The sequence below is a fragment of the Pelobates fuscus genome, chromosome 4, assembly GCF_036172605.1.
Source record: "Pelobates fuscus isolate aPelFus1 chromosome 4, aPelFus1.pri, whole genome shotgun sequence".
Classification (NCBI taxonomy): domain Eukaryota; kingdom Metazoa; phylum Chordata; class Amphibia; order Anura; family Pelobatidae; genus Pelobates; species Pelobates fuscus.
This window is the reverse complement of record NC_086320.1, coordinates 228,179,704-228,198,962: the sequence shown is the minus strand read 5'-3', so window position 1 is coordinate 228,198,962 and position 19,259 is coordinate 228,179,704. Positions and strand designations below refer to the sequence as shown.

At 42.9% G+C, this 19,259-nt stretch overlaps 1 protein-coding gene across 1 annotated transcript in view; it reads right to left on the bottom strand.

Moving 5' to 3' along the window:
- The window catches only part of ADCY2 (adenylate cyclase 2), a 1,028,223-nt gene that overhangs the window by 243,042 nt on the left and 765,922 nt on the right, over positions 1-19,259 (bottom strand). Inside the window, exon 12 of the mRNA XM_063451927.1 lies at positions 9,874-9,954. Within this exon, the coding sequence (XP_063307997.1) occupies positions 9,874-9,954 (81 nt within the window). The remainder of the gene's footprint in view (positions 1-9,873; positions 9,955-19,259) is intronic.

The window sequence follows — 19,259 nt, the reverse complement described above, 5'->3', positions numbered from 1 at the left end:
TTCAGGCACATACATACATACATACATACAGAAACATAAAGGCATACAGTTACATACATGAATACAGAGACATATATATAGACATTCAGAGACAAACATACAATCAAAATAGATGTGGTTTAGGACTGAAAATCTTAATCTTTTTTTCCCACATTATACTATACTTCTAAACCTAACTTGAAGCACTTTCCTATGAGTTTCAATGGTATATATTTTGTTTATTATAAAGGTAATAGTTTAGCTTTATTCACAAATGTATATTGTACAGTAATGTACTTTTTTTTTTACTTTCCTTCAGCAGTATTCAACACATGTTTAAAATGTATCCATAATTTGTCATTCCGAAAATGTAAACCTCTTTTATTTCAACACCATGTTTACACAGTCTTCATTTCCTTTTTTTTTATTACAAAGCAATGTAAAAATACATTTAGCCATTTAAGCCCTAGTTTTCTTCCCCATTACTCTGTATTAGTTACATACAAACAAACATACATACATACATGCAAAATTACATACTTACACTGACGAGGTATAGCAGAATGATAGAACACCGGCTCCTTGGAGTCCTGTCCTGCAGGGCAGCCTCATCACTGTGCGCCAGCCACGCTGTGTGATCCCCAGGGAGCAGGGATATGATGTCATATCCCCGCCCCCTCCACACAGCCGGCAGCAGAAAGCAGGGTAGGAGGTGGGCGGGCGGAGGCTGGGATCCGCAGGCGGAACGGTAAGGGCTGCGCTCGGCCACGCTACAAGTAGTAGCCGGATAAAGGGGAGCGCAGTGCGCTTCCCTCCTTCCGGTCCGCCTGGTTTTGCGCCCCCAGGGCCGGTGCGCCCTAAGGCGGCCGCCTGGGCCGCCTTATGGTAGCGCCGGCCCTGGTTATGACAGTACGCCAGCCCCTGCATCACTAAACAGTGCAAAAGGGAGAAGAGCATGAAGAACATGAATTCTCCCACCCATGTAACAGGCAATACCCTCAACCTCATTTTCTCTTATGCATGTACCGTATCTAACATCTGCAACACTGTATTTCCTCTCTCTGATCACCACCTCTTATCGTTTGCTCTCAAGTATCCCCTCACCTAACAACCTCAGCCTAACCCCCTCAACTATGGAGGAACCTTAATTCTATTGACCTCCAGCAGCTGTCAGCTGATATTGATTCACAACTGCTATCCATCCCTTCCCTCTCCTGTCCCTCACTGGCCATCTCCACATATAATACTACTCTCACCTCTGCCTTGAACGCTGCAGCCTGACTCCAAACATGCACCTTGAGGAGGACCCCCCCCCAACTATGGCATACTAAATCAACATGCTACCTGCAAAGATGCTCCTATTGTGCTGAACGCTCCTGGAGGAAGTCTCGCACCCAGGCAGACTATCTCCATCATAGATTGATATTGTGTTCATACAGCCCAGCCCTTGCCCTCGCTAAACAGTCATACTTTTCCTCTCTCATTAGTTTATGCTCTCGCAATCCCAGGCATCTCTTTAACACCTTTAACTCTCTTCTTTGCCCTGCTGTGGCCATCGCCCAAACTAACCTTGCAGCAGATAGCTTTGCATGCTACTTTACTGATAAACATAGACACAGAGGAAAATGAGATACGGCTGTACATAATTTCTCTGAGCTGTAGGCTGTCTCTGCAGGGTGGGAGTTGCTGTCTGGACTCTCTGTAGCTGTAGGCTGTCTCTGCTGTCTCTTTGCATGCTACTTTACTGATAAACATAGACACAGACTCTCTGGACTCTCTGGACTCTGGACTCTCTGTAGCTACAGAGAGTCCATACAGCAACTCCCACCCTGCAGAGACAGCCTACAGCTCAGAGAAATTATGTACAGCCGTATCTCATTTTCCTCTGTGTCTATGTATATGTTGTAAAAGGTCAGGAACTGGGCCACGACCTTGAGAGGCTGTTTTGACTATATCAGATAAGTATATTTAGATACCATTGTAACATTATTTGAGGTATCATATACTGTTTCTTCTTTGTGTATTTTACTTTACTGATAAGATTGAACAGCTAAGGAAAGAATTCTCCCCACCTTGCCGTTCTCTTTCTCAACCACATATAGATCATGCCTTTCCTAGCCTTCAGACTTGCTTCCTGGCTACTGGCTGTGCTTCTCCTTTCATCACGCCCCACCACTTGCCTGCTCGATCCTGTCCCATTTCACCTTATCAGATCTCTCTCCTCTTGTCTTGTGCCTTCCTTAACACACATATTCAACTGCTTTCTCTCTTCTGGCGTTGTCCCTGCTGACCTTAAACATGCCACTGTAGTACCTATCCTGAAAAAAACATCTCTTGACCTGTTCTCCCCCACTAACTATCGTCCCATATCCCTGCTCCCTTTTTCCTGCAAGCTTCTAGAAAGACTTGTCTTTACTCGTATGTCTCACTTCCTCAATTCCAACTCTCTCCTTGACCCTCTTCAATCTGGCTTCCACTCTAATGAGACTGCTCTTATCAAAGTTACTAACGACCTAATCGCAGCTAAATCCACAGGCCACTACTTCATACTAATTCTTCTTGACCTCTCTGCTGCCTTTGACATTGTTGACACCGTTGATCATGCTCTTCTTCTTCAAACTTTTCAATCACTTGGTCTCTGTGACTCTGTCCTCTCGTGGTTTTCCTCTTATCTCTCCCAATGCTCATTCAATGTCTCCTTTTCTAATGATACCTCCTCCCCTCATTCTTTCTCGGTTGGAGTCCCCAAGGCTCTGTCCTTGGTCACCTTCTATTTTCTCTTTACACTGCCTCTCCTGGCAAACTTATTACCTCATTTTGATTCCACTACCACCTGTACGCTGATGACACCCAGATATATCTCCTCCCTGGACTTCTCCCCTGCCGTCCTGCAATGTGTCACTGTTTTCCTTTCTTCCATCTCTGACTGGATGTCCTCCCGCTTTCTGAAACTCAATCTCTCTAAAACTGAGCTCCATGTCTTCCCTCCTCCTAATACTAATCCTCCTCTTTCACTCTCCCTTCAAGTTAGTGTTATCCACATAAGTCCATCCTTGCTAGTGTGCTGTCTTGGCATCATACTTGATTCTGGCCTCACCTTTGAGGCTCACATCCCGTATGTTGCCAAATCCTGTAGATTCCATCATAAAAACATAACCCGCATCTGCCCCTTTCTTACGCAAGATGCTACCAAGGAGCCTGTCCATGCTCTAGTAATTTCCCGCATGGATTATTGTAACCCTATTCTAATTGGTCTTCCCAAAGCCGTATTGCCCCGTATTCTTTAATGAATGCTGCCGCCAGACTGAATTTCCTCTCTAGTCCTGTCACACCTCAACTCTCTGTCAGTCCTTGTCCATGTTGGCTTCCTGTATCCTATAGGAGTCAATTCAAAGTGCTAACCCATACATATAAAGCACTTAACAATTCTAGCTCCTCTTATATTTCTTCACAGATTCACGGGTATGCCCCTTCTCGGTCTCTCCACTCTGCCCGCACCCATACGGCCAACTCACGCTTACAGGACTTCTCGCGGGCTGCTCCCTTCTTATGGAATAGCCTGTCTACTGCCATCAGACTCTCCTCTAGTCTTCAATCATTTAATAAGTGCCTTAAAACCCATCTCAAAAACCCATCCCAGAGTAACCTCTACCTCACATACCTGTCTCTTGCTCTCTCCTAAAGGGCAGCGCTTTACTCTCTCCTCCAGCTCTGCTTTACTCCCACCTTATTTGATTGCTATTTCCTGTCCTAATGTATTTTATACGCCACCTTCTATAGACTGTAAGCTCGTTTGAGCAGGGTCCTCTTCAACCTATCGTTCCTGTAAGTTTTCTTGTAATTCCTCCCTCTCATAATAATGTAAAGCGCTACGGAATCTGTGGCACTATATAAATGGCAATAATAATAAAAATAATAATAATGGCTTTGACATCTGTATGGTTAGCCCTGCTAAGTTCTATGTTTTAAGACGTTATAGTGGTAAATATGGGAACGGACTGCGGTTACATACCTAACTAGGATATACAGCAAATACATCGGAATGTCGTTTGGACTAGAGAAGTGCGGGCGGATGATAGCAAAAAGAGGGAAGATGATCAGGCAACCATGAGGAAGCGGCAAGGAGCATAGCAACATCCCAGGCCACAGTCCTGGATGAAACACAGAACATCATGAAGATGGCACCCAAAGATGAACTGCTAAGGGAATGCCTGAGACTTCAACAAATCGAGGATGCAGAAAAAGAGGAGGTTCCTTGGCAAGACAAACCTCTCCATGGGGTGTACCACCGGAAGATAGTGGATGTGGCTCACGTTACAAAATCCTACCAGTGGTTGAAAAAGGCAGGACTGAAAAACAGCACTGAGGCACTAATTCTAGCAGCACAGGAATAGGCACTCAGCACCAGAGTCTACCACACCAGGCAAGACCAAAGGTGCAGACTGTGCAAAGAGGCCTCTGAGACAGTCCAGCACCTAATAGCCAGATGCAAGATGTTAGCAGGAACAGCATACACGGAGCGATACAACCTAGTTGCTGGGATTGTATACCGAAACATCTGCACAGAATATGGATTGGACCTGCCTAAGTCCAGATGGGAGATATCACAAAGGGCAGTTGAGAATGACAGGACTAAGATCCTGTGGGACTTCAAGATCCAGACAGACAAGCAAGTGCTGGCCAACCAACCCGACATTGTGGTGGTAGACAAGGAATGAAAGACTGCAGTCGTGGTGGATGTGGCAATACCCAGTGACTATAACATCAGAATGAAGGGACATGAGAAGGTGAAGAAATACCAAGGACTGAAAGAAGAACTAGAAAGGATGTGGAAAGTGAAGGCAGTAGTAGTCCCTGTTGTAATAGGAGCACTCGGGGCTGTGACTCCCAAGTTGGGGAAGTGGCTTCAACATATTCCAGGTGGGACATCTGAGATCGCTGTCCAGAAGAGTGCAGTTCTACGAACAGCTAAGATACTGCGCAGAACCCTCAAACTCCCAGGCATCTGGTAGAGGACCCAAGAATGAGGAATAAACATAGGAGGGGTAAGAAAATCAATTTTTTTTGTTTTTTATATATAAACCATGCAGGATAAAGGCAAGCTCCAGCAGCCCATCTGTTGCTGTGTATGATCCTTCACTGCAGTAATAGACCCAAAAAGAGGAAGCCTTTTGAATCCTACCCAGTCCCAGCTGAGCAACTGATTAGTAGCCCACACCATGCACAGTTCTCAAACAGACACAGCTGTAGCCAACAGAATTATTATGTTAGCTGCCAATAAAGTGCTTTGCTTGTCTCCAATAAAGTGCTTTAAATGTGCCTGTAGTAATAAAGGAACAATAAGTGGAGTTCGGCTAGATTCACAAGTAATTAATTGTCTATGCCTTACATCCTAGTAGAAGGACTTCACCAAGACCCAAAATTAACATATAAATAGTGATGTCGCGAACATAAAATTTTCGGTGCGAACTTCCGCAAATGTTCGCGAACCGGCGAACCGGGCGAACCGCCATAGACTTCAATGGGCAGGCGAATTTTAAAACCCACAGGGACTCTTTCTGGCCACAATAGTGATGGAAAAGTTGTTTCAAGGGGACTAACACCTGGACTGTGGCATGCCGGAGGGGGATCCATGGCAAAACTCCCATGGGAAATTACACAGTTGATGCAGAGTCTGGTTTTAATCCATAAAGGGCAGAAATCACCTAACATTCCTAAATCACAATGGATATGGATTGACACCTGACATACGACATATTGACACCTTGACATATGGATTGACACCTGTCCTCAGAGACCCTGATACACACTGACACAGAGCAGAATAGGGACTGTTCCCCCTACATAGGGTCACTTGGCAGATATGGATTGACACCTATCCTAAGGATCCCTGGTACACACTGACACAGAGCAGAATAGGGACTGTTCCCCCTACATAGGGTCACTTGGCAGATATGGATTGACACCTATCCTAAGGATCCCTGATACACACTGACACAGAGCAGAATAGGGACTCTTCCCCCTACATAGGGTCACTTGGCAGATATGGATTGACACCTATCCTAAGGATCCCTGATACACACTGACACAGAGCAGAATAAGGACTGTTCCTCCTACATAGGGTCACTTGGCAGATATGGATTGACACCTATCCTAAGGATCCCTGATACACACTGACACAGAGCAGAATAGGGACTGTTCCCCCTACATAGGGTCACTTGGCAGATATGGATTGACACCTATCCTAAGGATCCCTGATACACACTGACACAGAGCAGAATAGGGACTGTTCCCCCTACATATGGTCACTTGGCAGATATGGATTGACACCTGTCCTCAGAGACCATGATATACACTGACACAGAGCAGAATAGGGACTGTTCCCCCTACATAGGGTCACTTGGCAGATATGGATTGACACCTATCCTAAGGATCCCTGATACACACTGACACAGAGCAGAATAGGGACTGTTCCCCCTACATAGGGTCACTTGGCAGATATGGATTGACACCTGTCCTCAGGGACCCTGATACACACTGGGGGGGGGACCTACTGTCCTCCCCCCGCCCCCACCCCTGCGTGGTGTGTGAGGGCCATAAAAATAATGAGGGGGGACCTACTGTCCTCCACCCGGCCCCCACCCCTGCGCGGTGGGTGGGGGCCATAAATCACAATGGGGGAGGACTTACTGTCCTCCCCCCGGGCCCCACCCCTGCGCGGTGGGTAGGGGCCATAAAAATAATGAGGGGGGGACCTACTGTCCTCCCCCTCTGGTCCCCACCCCTGAGCAGTGGGTTGGAGCCCTAAAAAAACAATAAGGGGAGGGACCTACTGTCCCCCTCCAGCCCCCACCCCTGAGTGGTGGGTGGGGGCCCTAAATAAAAATTCCCCCCCAATCAAAGGTGACTAGATTTTTCTAAAATCTTCTTTTCTCATCCCCAAAAAAGGCCAAATAAAAAGCCATAAGAACCAACAGATTTAAAAAAAAAAAAAAAAAAACGAGCGCAAAAAAAAATAATCCATCTTCACCAACGGAGGGCTCAGCGCAGACTGAGCTCTGCAGGGCGGGGGGAAGGCTTATAAAGCCTTGCCACGCCCTGCAAGTAGGCTAAGAACACTCTGATTGGCTGGTTTAAGCCAATCAGAATTCTCTTTGTCATTTAACAGCGTGGGAAAATTCCAAAGAACTTTCCCACGATGTGTAAAATGACACAGAGCACTCTGATTGGTTAGATTCCAAGCCCACCAATCACAGTGCTCTGTGTCATTTTACACAGCGTGGGAAAGTTCTTTGGAATTTTCCCACGCTGTGTAAAATGACAAAGAGAACTCTGATTGGTGGGCTTGGAATCTAACCAATCAGAGTGTTCTGTGTCATTTTACACAGCGTGGGAAAGTTCTTTGGAATTTTCCCACGCTGTGTAAAATGACACAGAGCACTCTGATTGGTTAGATTCCAAGCCCACCAATCAGAGTGTTCTGTGTCATTTTACACAGCGTGGGAAAGTTCTTTGGAATTTTCCCACGCTGTGTAAAATGACACAGAGAACTCTGATTGGTGGGCTTGGAATCTAACCAATCAGAGTGTTCTGTGTCATTTTACACAGCGTGGGAAAGTTCTTTGGAATTTTCCCACGCTGTGTAAAATGACAAAGAGCACTCTGATTGGTGGGCTTGGAATCTAACCAATCAGAGTGCTCTGTGTCATTTTACACAGCGTGGGAAAGTTCTTTAGAATTTTCCCACGCTGTGTAAAATGACAAAGAGCACTCTGATTGGCTTAAACCAGCCAATCAGAGTGTTCTTAGCCTAATGCTTTATAAGCCTTCCCCGCCCTGCAGAGCTCAGTCTGTGTGGAGCCCTCCATGGGTGAAATTTTTTTTTTTTTTTTTTTTTTTTTTTTTTTAAATGCGTCGGTTCTTATGGCTTTTTATTTGCCCTTTTTGGGGGCTGAAAAAAGAAGATTTTAGAAAAAAGAAGACGTCAAATGGTAAGTTGAATTTTTCTTTACAGGTTAGTTATTTTATTCCCCCCTCACTATTTTTTAGGGTGAGGGGGTAGGTAGGGGGTAACTTCTTTTGGGGTGGGGGGGGTGGGTGACTAGGGGCTTGGGGACTCAGGGGCGGGGGCTGGGGGGGACAGTAGGTCCCCCCTTATTTTTTTTAGGGCCCCCACCCACCGCTCAGGGGTGGGGGCCAAGGGGGGAGGACAGTAGGTCCCCCCCTCATTATTTTGATGGCCCCCACCCACCGCGCAGGGGTGGGGGCCAGGGGGGAGGACAGAAGGCCCCCCTCGTTTTTTTATGGCCCCCACCCACCACGCAGGGGTGGGGGTGGGGGGAGGACAGTAGGTCCTCCACCCATTGTGATTTATGGCCCCCACCCACCGCGCAGGGATGGGGGCAGGGGGGGAGGACAGTAGGTCTCCCCCTCATTATTTTTATGGCCCCCACCCACCCCGCAGGGGTGGGGGGAGGACAGTAGGTCCTCCCCCCATTGTGATTTATGGTACCCATCCACCGCTCAAGGGTGGGGGCCGGGGGGGGGGGAATTTTTATGCCCCCCCACCCACCTTGCAGGGGTGGGGGCGGGGGGGGGGGGAGGACCGTAGGTGTCCCCCCCAGTGTGTATCAGGGTCCCTGAGGACAGGTGTCAATCCATATCTGCCAAGTGACCCTATGTAGGGGGAACAGTTCCTGTTCTGCTCTGTTTCAGTGTGTATCATGGATCCTTAGGATACTTGTCAATCCATATCTGCCAAGTGACCCTATGTAGGGGGAACAGTCCCTATTCTGCTCTGTGTCAACGTCTGGAGGGAGTATCTGCAGTAATACAGGGTGTCTGGAGGTAGTATCTGCAGTAACACAGGGTGTCTGGAGGGAGTATCTGCAGTAACACAGAGTGTCTGGAGGGAGTATCTGCAGTAACACAGAGTGTCTGGAGGGAGTATCTGCAGTAACACAAAGTGTCTGGAGGGAGTATCTGCAGTAACACAGAGTGTCTGGAGGGAGTATATGCAGTAACACAGGGTGTCTGGAGGGAGTATCTGCAGTAACACAGAGTGTCTGGAGGGAGTATCTGCAGTAACACAGGGTGTCTGGAGGGAGTATCTGCAGTAACACAGAGTGTCTGGAGGGAGTATCTGCAGTAACACAGAGTGTCTGGAGGGATTATCTGCAGTAACACAGAGTGTCTGGAGGGATTATCTGCAGTAACACAGGGTGTCTGGAGGGAGTGTCTGCCGTAACACAGGGTGTCTGGAGGGAGTATCTGCAGTAACACAGAGTGTCTGGAGGGAGTATCTGCAGTAAAACAGAGTGTCTGGAGGGAGTATCTGCAGTAACACAGGGTCTGGAGGGAGTATCTGCAGTAACACGGAGTGTCTGGAGGGAGTATCTGCAGTAACACAGAGTGTCTGGTGGGAGTATCTGCTTGTAACATTTATATGCACAAAAAAAAATAATAAATTGAAAAATAAAAATAAAATGGTTGCAGCTTTCGAATGAATCTAAAATGGATGCTGTCCAGTAGGTGGGAGGGTCTGCTAGGGAGGGTGTGCTGCTGATTGGCTGGAATGTGTCTGCCCGCCTGTGAGGTACAGGGTCAAAGTTTACTCAATGATAAAGAATAGGGGGCGGACCGAACATCGCATGTGTTCGCCCGCGGTGGTGAACGCGAACATGCTATGTTTGCCAGGAACTATTCGTCCACGAACCGTTCGGGACATCACTACATATAAACAGGTTGAGTTTTGCAAAATGATCCGCAATTTGCAATATTTTCCTTTTTGTTTTTGTTTTGATACCTGGAGAATCCTTTACGTATGCATTTGACAGGTTTTTTTTTATGCTTGCTCACAGTCTGTGTTACAAAGATATATTATTACAAACTTACTTTTGTGCATTTATACCATCAATAGCTTGAATCATTCTTTCATTTAGTTCTTCTTCAAATCTTTTTTTCTGTGATTTAGTCCTATAAAACAGAATGCACGTGTTAATTCAAACCTAATTTCTGTAAAATTATTACAAAAACAAACCTGTGGATTTTTGTACTTGAATATTTTTTACTTTTTTGATATTTGAACTTTAAAGGGTCATTCAATGTACTATAACCACTTTGCATTACTGCATGAATTTTATCTCTTAGAGTGACTTATAGTGGTAGCAATTTGTAAAAAATCGCTGCCACTACAAGATAGCTTACTATGGTTGTCGATCAGGCACCTTGAACACAGATATTGCTATATGTCATTGTATATATTTATAATTCTAAAATCCTTATTATGCATGCAGTGTGTGAGCAGCACACACAATAATGAAGACACTATCTCTACACCCTGGATTTATGCATGGTCAGTGGCTCTTCCAATAGCAAATTAAAAAACAGGTAACTAAACAGTGAACCAAGCAGTGCATAAACTGATAGCAGCTGTAGTATTGCTGCTATATATCATGCAGTTTATATGTAGAAACATAGAAACATAGAATGTGACGGCAGATAAGAACCATTCGGCCCATCTAGTCTGCCCAATTTTCTAAATACTTTCATTAGTCCCTGGCCTTATATTATAGTTAGGATAGCCTTATGCCTATTCCACGCATGCTTAAACTCCTTTACTGTGTTAACCTCTACCACTTCAGCTGGAAGGCTATTCCATGCATCCACTACCCTCTCAGTAAAGTAATACTTCCTGATATTATTTTTAAACCTTTGCCCCTCTAATTTAAGACTATTTCCTCTTGTTGTGGTAGTTTTTCTTCTTTTAAATATGGTCTCCTCCTTTACTGTCATATTATAATGTTGATAATCTGACATCTTTGGGAAACAATAAACCATTATTTATCAACTTTATTAGAAAAGAAGTCTAAATTAACTTCGAGCATGTCTACATATAGATATGAGGGTGTTTAATAGAAACCTTAGACCAGTTATACTCCACATTTTAATGGCTGTCAAAATATCAATAGCCAGGAATTGGAAGTCTCCTTTGGTGGATAGCTGACCCAAGATTCACTCACAAAGTATTATACAATGTAAGATAGAGCGAGCTATCACAAGGGGCTCCCCCTGTTGAGTCACCAATACAGTTTGTGGGATAGATGAATTAAAAAAAATAACAGCACAATAGTGCGCTCTCTCTCTCTTTACCAGACCCTGGATTCCAAGTACTCATTATCGATCTATAATATCCCCTTACAATACCTAACCCTTTGGATACCCTCTGCCACGAGTCCCTCTACAGCCATAACTTGTCTTTGATTTTTTTTTCTTTGTTAGTTTTCCTTTTTTTTTTATAAGGGAGAAGAGTCCTATTTATATCATTAATAACATCTATATCAATGCTCCCAAACATTATGACTGGAATAACCGTAGTTTAAAGGGACACTATAGTCACCTGAACAACTTCAGCTTAATGAGGTTGTTCAGGTGAGTCCTACAGCTCCCTGCAGCCTTTTTCTTGTAAGCACTGTATTTTCATAGAAAATACAGTGTTTACGTTGTAAGCTTGGAACACCTCCAGTTGCAGTCAATCAGACGGCCACCAGAGGGACTTCCGAGTTCAGAAGCCCTAAAAAGGCCTCACGTCTGACGTATTCACGCATGGGTGAATACTTCAGACTGTGCACGAGCTTTGTATCCTGTGTCAGCACTGCGTGGGAGTGGCTTGAGCTGACAGGTCTGAAAAGGCTGAAGACCAAGGAAGGGAGCCTTCAAACAGTAAGTACATTTATTTAGTGAGTGTGGGTGGGTGACTGAGGGTGAGTGGGTGAGGATGGATGATGGGAGTGGATGGATGATGGGAGTGGATGGATTTGGATGATGGGAGTGGATGGAAGATATGGATGGGAGTGGATGGATGATATGGATGGGAGTGGATTATGGGAGTGGATGGATTTGGATGATGGGAGTGGATGATGGGAGTGGATGGATGATATGGATGATGGGAGTGGATGGATGATGGGATTGGATGGATTTGGGGATGGATTTGGATGATGGGAGTGGATGAATGATGGGATTGAATGGATTTGGATGATGGAAGTGGATGGATGATATGGATGATGGGAGTGGATGTATTTGGGGATGGATTTGGATGATGGGAGTGGATGGATTTGGATGATGGGGTGGATGGATGATATGAATGGATTTGGGGATGGATTTGGATGATGGGAGTTGATGGATGATATGGATGATGGGATTGGATGGATTTGGGGATGGATTTGGATAAACTTCATATACTGTTTTTTAAACGTGCGCAATATTATATATATATATAAATCATAGTAATAGAATTGCAACATGCACTATTATTAAACTCAACAGAGGGGTTGAAATCACAACAGAATCTCAAAGAGGAAGTAGCCAAATATCAAAATGAGCTGATAAAGTTTAAGAAGCAAAAACTGGAAAAAGTAAAGCAAGATTATAGAGAGCATTCAGTTTACAAATGGCTCTCTGGAGGACAACAAAGAACAAGATGACCTAAAAGACGTATACAAAGGCCCAAGATCTCCACGATAGATGTAACATCAGGAGAATCTGCGTCGGATAAAGAAACTCAGAGACAAAATAATTTTTTAGGAGCAACGGGAGGAACGATTACAACACGCAGTCGACTAAAAAGCCAAGAAGAACACATATCAGGAGAGGACAGGGGGGCAAAATCGTTGAACAGTCGCACAAAACCCCCTCTCAAGAATTAATTCCTATCTTTAATCTTTCTGAGAGGCAATTAACAACAGAGGAAATCCATATTTTAAGTAAAGGATGGACCTTTATCCCCACAGCTAAACCTCAATTATTTAAATGGAACATAGAAATGTTCCAGTTTGGAAGGAATTTACGTCTAAAATAATTTTATGCTAAGAAGTCTGGTTTAACAAACAAGATGCAACCTCCAATCAACAAATTAAAATCGAAATCGTCTTTTGATCCTATTACTAACAATCCCTCTCTGAAGACTTACATGAATACAGTGTTAAGCGAATCTAAGGAACTGATTAACAGGCACAAGACCAAATATCAAAATCTGACAAAAACCCAAAGGAAACTAATCCAAAATCTCGCTGAAGACCCTAAGATTGTCATACGCCCTGCAGATAAGGGGGGTGGTATTGTGATCATGCAGTATGAGAAGTATGCACAAGAACTGAGACAACAATTGGAATGTCAATACACATATAGAAAATTGAAACGGGATCCCACCAAGGATATCCAAAGGAAAATTGAGGATATATTAAACACAGGAGTACTCGCAGGGTACATTGAACCTACAATGGCCGGGCACTTATTGAACAAAACTCCTAAGATACCAGTCATCTACACCATCCCTAAAATGCACAAGGATCCAACACACCCCCCGGGACGCCCTATCGTCTCTGCAGTGGGAGGTGTGTTGGAACCTATAGCAAAGTGGTTGGATATACTATTTAAACAACCGGTAGCTGAACTGAAAACATGCATTGAGGACACGGCATCATTAATAAAGGAATTATCAACAGTACAGTTGGATCAGCATCCAATAGTGTTAATCACAATGGATGTGAAAAGCCTCTACACTGTGATACCACACAATCAAGGGATTGAAGCTATGAGGCAAGTTCGTACGCACTCCAAAGTGTACAATGATCCTCCAATCGAATATACATTACAACTACTAGATTTGGCATTATCAAATAATTACTTCAGGTTTGAAGATGATTGGTTTATGCAGACAGCGGGTACTTCCATGGGGGCGGCTATGGCCCCCATGTACGCTAATGCATATATGTACATATATGAAACAACGCACATCCTTCCAAGCTATGGTGACAAAATCTTAAAGTTTTTTAGGTTCATCGATGATTTGTTCATAATTTGGACAGGAACTGTACAGGAAGCGCAGGATATGGTAACTAATTTAAATAAGGTGGATAGTCCGATTCAATTTACAGCTGAGATCAGTATGGATAAAGTACATTTCCTAGACCTACAAGTCTGTATTAAAGAAAGAAATATACATTACTCATTGTACACCAAACCTACCGATCGTAACAAAATCCTGCATGCACAGAGTGCACATCCGGAGAAATTAAAATCCTCACTACCGAAGGCACAGTTCTTAAGAACAATACGCAACAATTCTGATGAGCAGATAAAAGAAGAACAATTACAACAGATGAAAATTAAATTCTTAAATCGAGGATATAACACCAAACAATTGGATGTGGCGTTACAACAAGCAAGACATCATACTCCGAGGATACCTACTTCATTACAAAATCGGCTCATTTGTCCATTGACATATAATGAAGCATCAGCCAAGCTATCCAGCATTGTTAGAAAGAATTGGAGCATGCTAGCACGGGATACAACATTACCTAACGTATTTCTTCAAAAACCAATGGTCAGTTACATACGGAACAGAAATCTTCACGACATGCTAGTGAAGACTGACCCAATGCATAGTTATGCACGGACCAGTAAATCCCAACAGAGGGGGAGTATTAGATGTTTAGGATGTGTTACATGTAGCCACATGGTCCCGTCAAGGACTTTCAATCATCCTCATACGAATAGAAAATTTTCAATCAATTACACCATTGCCTGCAAGACACCGTTTGTAATATACAAGCTCAATTGCCCATGCGGGCTAACATATATAGGCAAGACGGAAACACCCTTGTGTGAATGCATTAGAGGACACAGGTCCAATATACGCATAGCCTACAGGGACGGATACAGCGATAAACCTGTCGCTAAACATTTTTTGGAAAAGGGACATACTTTGGCATCACTCAAATTTACAGCAATAGATCACATCCCAGAACCACGCAGAGGAGTAGACAGAGGAAAGTTACTACTGAATAAAGAAACACACTGGATTTTCATACTGGACACAGTTTACCCGAAGGGCCTGAATGAAATATTAACATATCATTCTTTTCTGTTATAGGTTTTTTATACAAGTGGTGTGGAATAAATGGCGCTGAATAATAGGTATAAACAATAGATTCTAGCTGCTGAAAACACTCTGTGGGTACTCCTCAAATGCCCACCATACAAAGATAATCACCAAGATACAAAAAAGGTTTCAGGCCCAATTGGTGTTGCCACCCCTTGGGTCTTCTACCTTTAGGAGTGCAGCGCTGTGTTTAGTGTGAGATTACAGTAAATTACCTGTAGTTTAAAAACAGGTACCCTTTGCGTTCTCCAATGCAGTGAATATACAAAAGAAAACAAAAATATATACAAATAATTGTGCAGTATGTTAAAACACTGTGATTAAAAGTTTAGTGAGTTTACAATTATGTCTACACTCACATTTTTTAGAGCCTTTTCAAGTGAATTAGGCTCTAAACTTGTGCACGTCTGTGTCTTTAAAGGTAGATCACACAACCCCTCTCTCCAGGTTGGATGGTGTATTCTCCTCTCCACACGGTATATGAAAGACACAGAATTACCGAGCTAAGTGTAGCATCCTTTGTAGTTTTTGTGAGTTTTAAAAAATGAGATTAAAATGCTCAGTGAGGGGGGCGGGGCTTGACAGCCATGATGGCCGGTCGCATTTCATGAGAGCTCCAGCACTGGAGAACTAAAAACTCGGATACTGATTGAAAGAAACACCGCTAGCAGCTCACAGTATACAGCAAGCGATGCAGCACCGACCAGGGATCAGAATGATACCCATCTTGAACAGAACCGCCACGAAACTGCCTGGCCCGGCCATGAGGCCTAACCTAGAGAGAGGTCTGAAGTCAGGGGGAGTCGGCCGATCTCCCGACGGAGGGCACACTCACAAGCGAGACACTGAACCAGCCCCGCTATCCCCCCCCTTGGACCGGTGGGGGTTATCCCGGTCCTCGATGGGGACGAACAACCCTACACTGAAGCGTGAAACCAAACAGACACAGACCCAGAGTGCCCCTGGAACTACAGCTGCAAATGCACTGACTCAACCCAGGGAGAGCACGGAGCAATCAGAAGAAAATAAGACAAGCTACGTGGATTACACAGCAAGGTTAGATGCACACTTTACAGCATTCTGGCACAAGCTGGAAAAACACATGCAAAAGCGAGCAGTAATGGCAGACGAAACCCAGATCGTTAAGCCACCACGAGGAGGGAGTAAAATGGCCGCGGCAAAGCAATCTCAGCGCGCACAGAGCCAACGACGCCGCTCACCCCTGCACAACAACCCGCGAAGCCCAGCGATTACTAGGAGCAACAAACCCCCTTCTGGACAGGGAGTCATACAGGACCATGGCCCGACCCACCGTCCACATACCCGAAGGGGCCTCGGGGCAGCGGAGCTCCGGAGGACCCACGGTCCCGCCAATCAAGGTAAAGGGACCCTCGGACACTGGGAAGTGACCCCCAGAAAAACCCGGGCAGGAGGCTTTAGGCAGCCCAGATACCACCACACCAATCACCCTGGAGACCCATGGGGACATTGTCATAAACCGAACCACGACCTGGGAGTCATAAATCAGGAGGTAATACCCCCAGCATGGCCCGCCAATGGAGTTGGTTAAACGCATTCGTTCGCCACGCGAGCAGGGAACAGAGACATTCCATGCAATCTAAAACCAGGATGCCTGGACAGCCTCCCAGCGAGATGTGTGCCTATATTCATAATAAGCCTATAACTAAGATGTACCTCAAACTCATATATGCCTATAACTGATGTATTCCTAGACTATTCTTGGACTTCCACCAGCCAAGGCGGACAGAAACCGAGACTACGGTCCTTACCTAATACATATGTTATGCATGCCCTGACTTGTGGTTCCCTGATACCCTGTTTAATCTAATCGCTGACTCACTTCAGCAGTCTTATGTATGCATTGCCTTCTTTTTCTTTTTCTGCGTTTGTTTTGTTTGTGTTTTTTCTCGCAAGGTGATTGCACATTAATCGAGTTTGTTAGACCCTCTATCTCCATGACAGTTTAGCTTATATATATATATGTCATCTCACTTAGCTACTGCTATACTGCAAACCGTGACTATGCATTATGACAGCAACAGCATGGCAGAATTAAAACTTATAACTAAACGTTAGCTTATATGTTGGATAATCTTATTATGCTAACCTGACTGAGGAGAGAATAGAAGCAAGCTATAAATCAACGATATGACTCTAGCCACCTAACTTAGCAGACCCAGCAGTGTTAAGCGACACCTATACACACCTGTTTCATGCACTTACATGTCTCACTCCGAAATTTAAGCTCCCATAAACTAGAGACTTAAAGCAAGGTTAACAGATGTTACTGTCTCTGAGCATAATCAACTTTAAGCATGACAATGATGGCTATATCAGAACCTCTAGTTAAATCACATTTTATATTCTGACATAACCTTTTCAGACCTAGCCTGTTACTATTGTTTTAAAAAAAATGTGCTGTTAATCGCATGCCATGTCTAACCCACTGTTTCTAATCAACTTGCCAATGCTGTTGTGGCATCGCAAGAAAAATGTTATCCGTATTCACATGCACAAGAAAAATAAAGAATTTAAAAAAAAAAAAAAAAAAAAAAAAAAATGCTCAGTGAGCATTTTAATCTCATTTTTTAAAACTCACAAAAACTTTCTCCAAATCTCATCTGATCGGATGATGTAACATTTTTTTGAATAAATACAATTGGATTATTTACAAAGACTGGAGAGTGCATCTCTTATTGCTGTATATATATATATATATATGTCAGCAATAATGATAGATATAGAATAGGAAAAGCACTCCAGGGAAAAAATAAACTTAACTTTTATTCAGCAACTGCCATGAGTGAATTTTTTCACCCTCTAAATGAAGTCCCTGGAGTGCTTTTCCTATTCTATATCTATCATTATTGCTGACAAGCACCGGGCTATACTAATACTTTTACTGGAGTGCAAGCATTGGACAATACTATATATATATATATATATATATATATATATATATATATATATATATATATATATATATATATATATATATATCAAAATGAAAAGTGACTGAGTGTGGGTTAGTGATTGATTGTGAGTGTGGGCTGGCGAGTAAGTGTGGGCAGGTGAGTGAGTGATTGTGAGTGTGGGCAGATGAGTGAGTGATTGTGAGTGTGGGCAGGTGAGTGATTGTGAGTGGGGGTGACTGAGTGATTGTGAGTGTGGGTAGGTGACTGAGTGATTGTGAGTGTGGGTTGGTGACTGAGTGTGAGTGGGTGGGTGATGGAGTGTGAGTGAGTGACTGTGGGTGGGTGACTAAAAAAATTGAATTTTATAAATGTATTCTTTACAAACTTATCAGATGTTAAATTTCCCATGCAATTAAACTGTTTGCAATTCCATATTATATTATTTGGGAGTGAGAGAGTGGGAGTGAGAGAGTGGGAGTGAGAGAGTGGGAGTGAGAGATAGATAGAAAGAGATAGAAAGAGAGAGAGATAGATAGAAAGAGATAGAAAGAGAGAGAGATAGATAGAAAGAGATAGAAAGAGAGAGAGATAGATAGATAGATATAAAGAGATAGATATAAAGAAATAGATATATAGAAAGAAATAGATAGAAAGAAAGAGATAGATATAAAGAAATCGATAGATATATATATATATATATAGATAGATATAGAAAGATAGAAAGAAATAGATAGATATAGATAGATAGATAGAAAGAAATAGATATAGATATAAAGAGATAGAACTATAGATATAAATAGATAGAAAGATAGATATAGATAGAAAGAGATATATAGAAAGAAAGAGATAGATAGAAAGAAATAGATAGATATAGATAGAAAGAAATAGATAGATATAGATAGATAGAAAGAAAGAAAGATAGAGAGATAGAAAGATAGATATAGATAGATAGACAGAAAGAGACAGATAAAAAGAAATAGAGATAGATAGAAAGAAAGAAAGAGATAGATATAGATAGATAGAAAGAGATAGATATAGATAGATAGAGATAAAGATAAAAAAGATAGATAGAAAGAGATATATAGATAGAAATAGATAGATATAGATAGATAGAAAGAAATAGATAGAAAGAAATGAATAGATATAGATAGATTGAGATAGATAGAAATGTAGATATAAAGAGATAGAGATAGATAGAAATATATATATATATATATATATATATATATAGATAGATAGATATAGATAGATTGAAAGAAATAGATAGATATAGATAGAAAGATTGATATAGATAGATAGAAAGATTGATATAGATAGAAAGACATAGATAGATAGATAGAAATATATAGACAGATAGATATAGATAGATAGAAAGAAATAGATAGATATAGATAGATAGA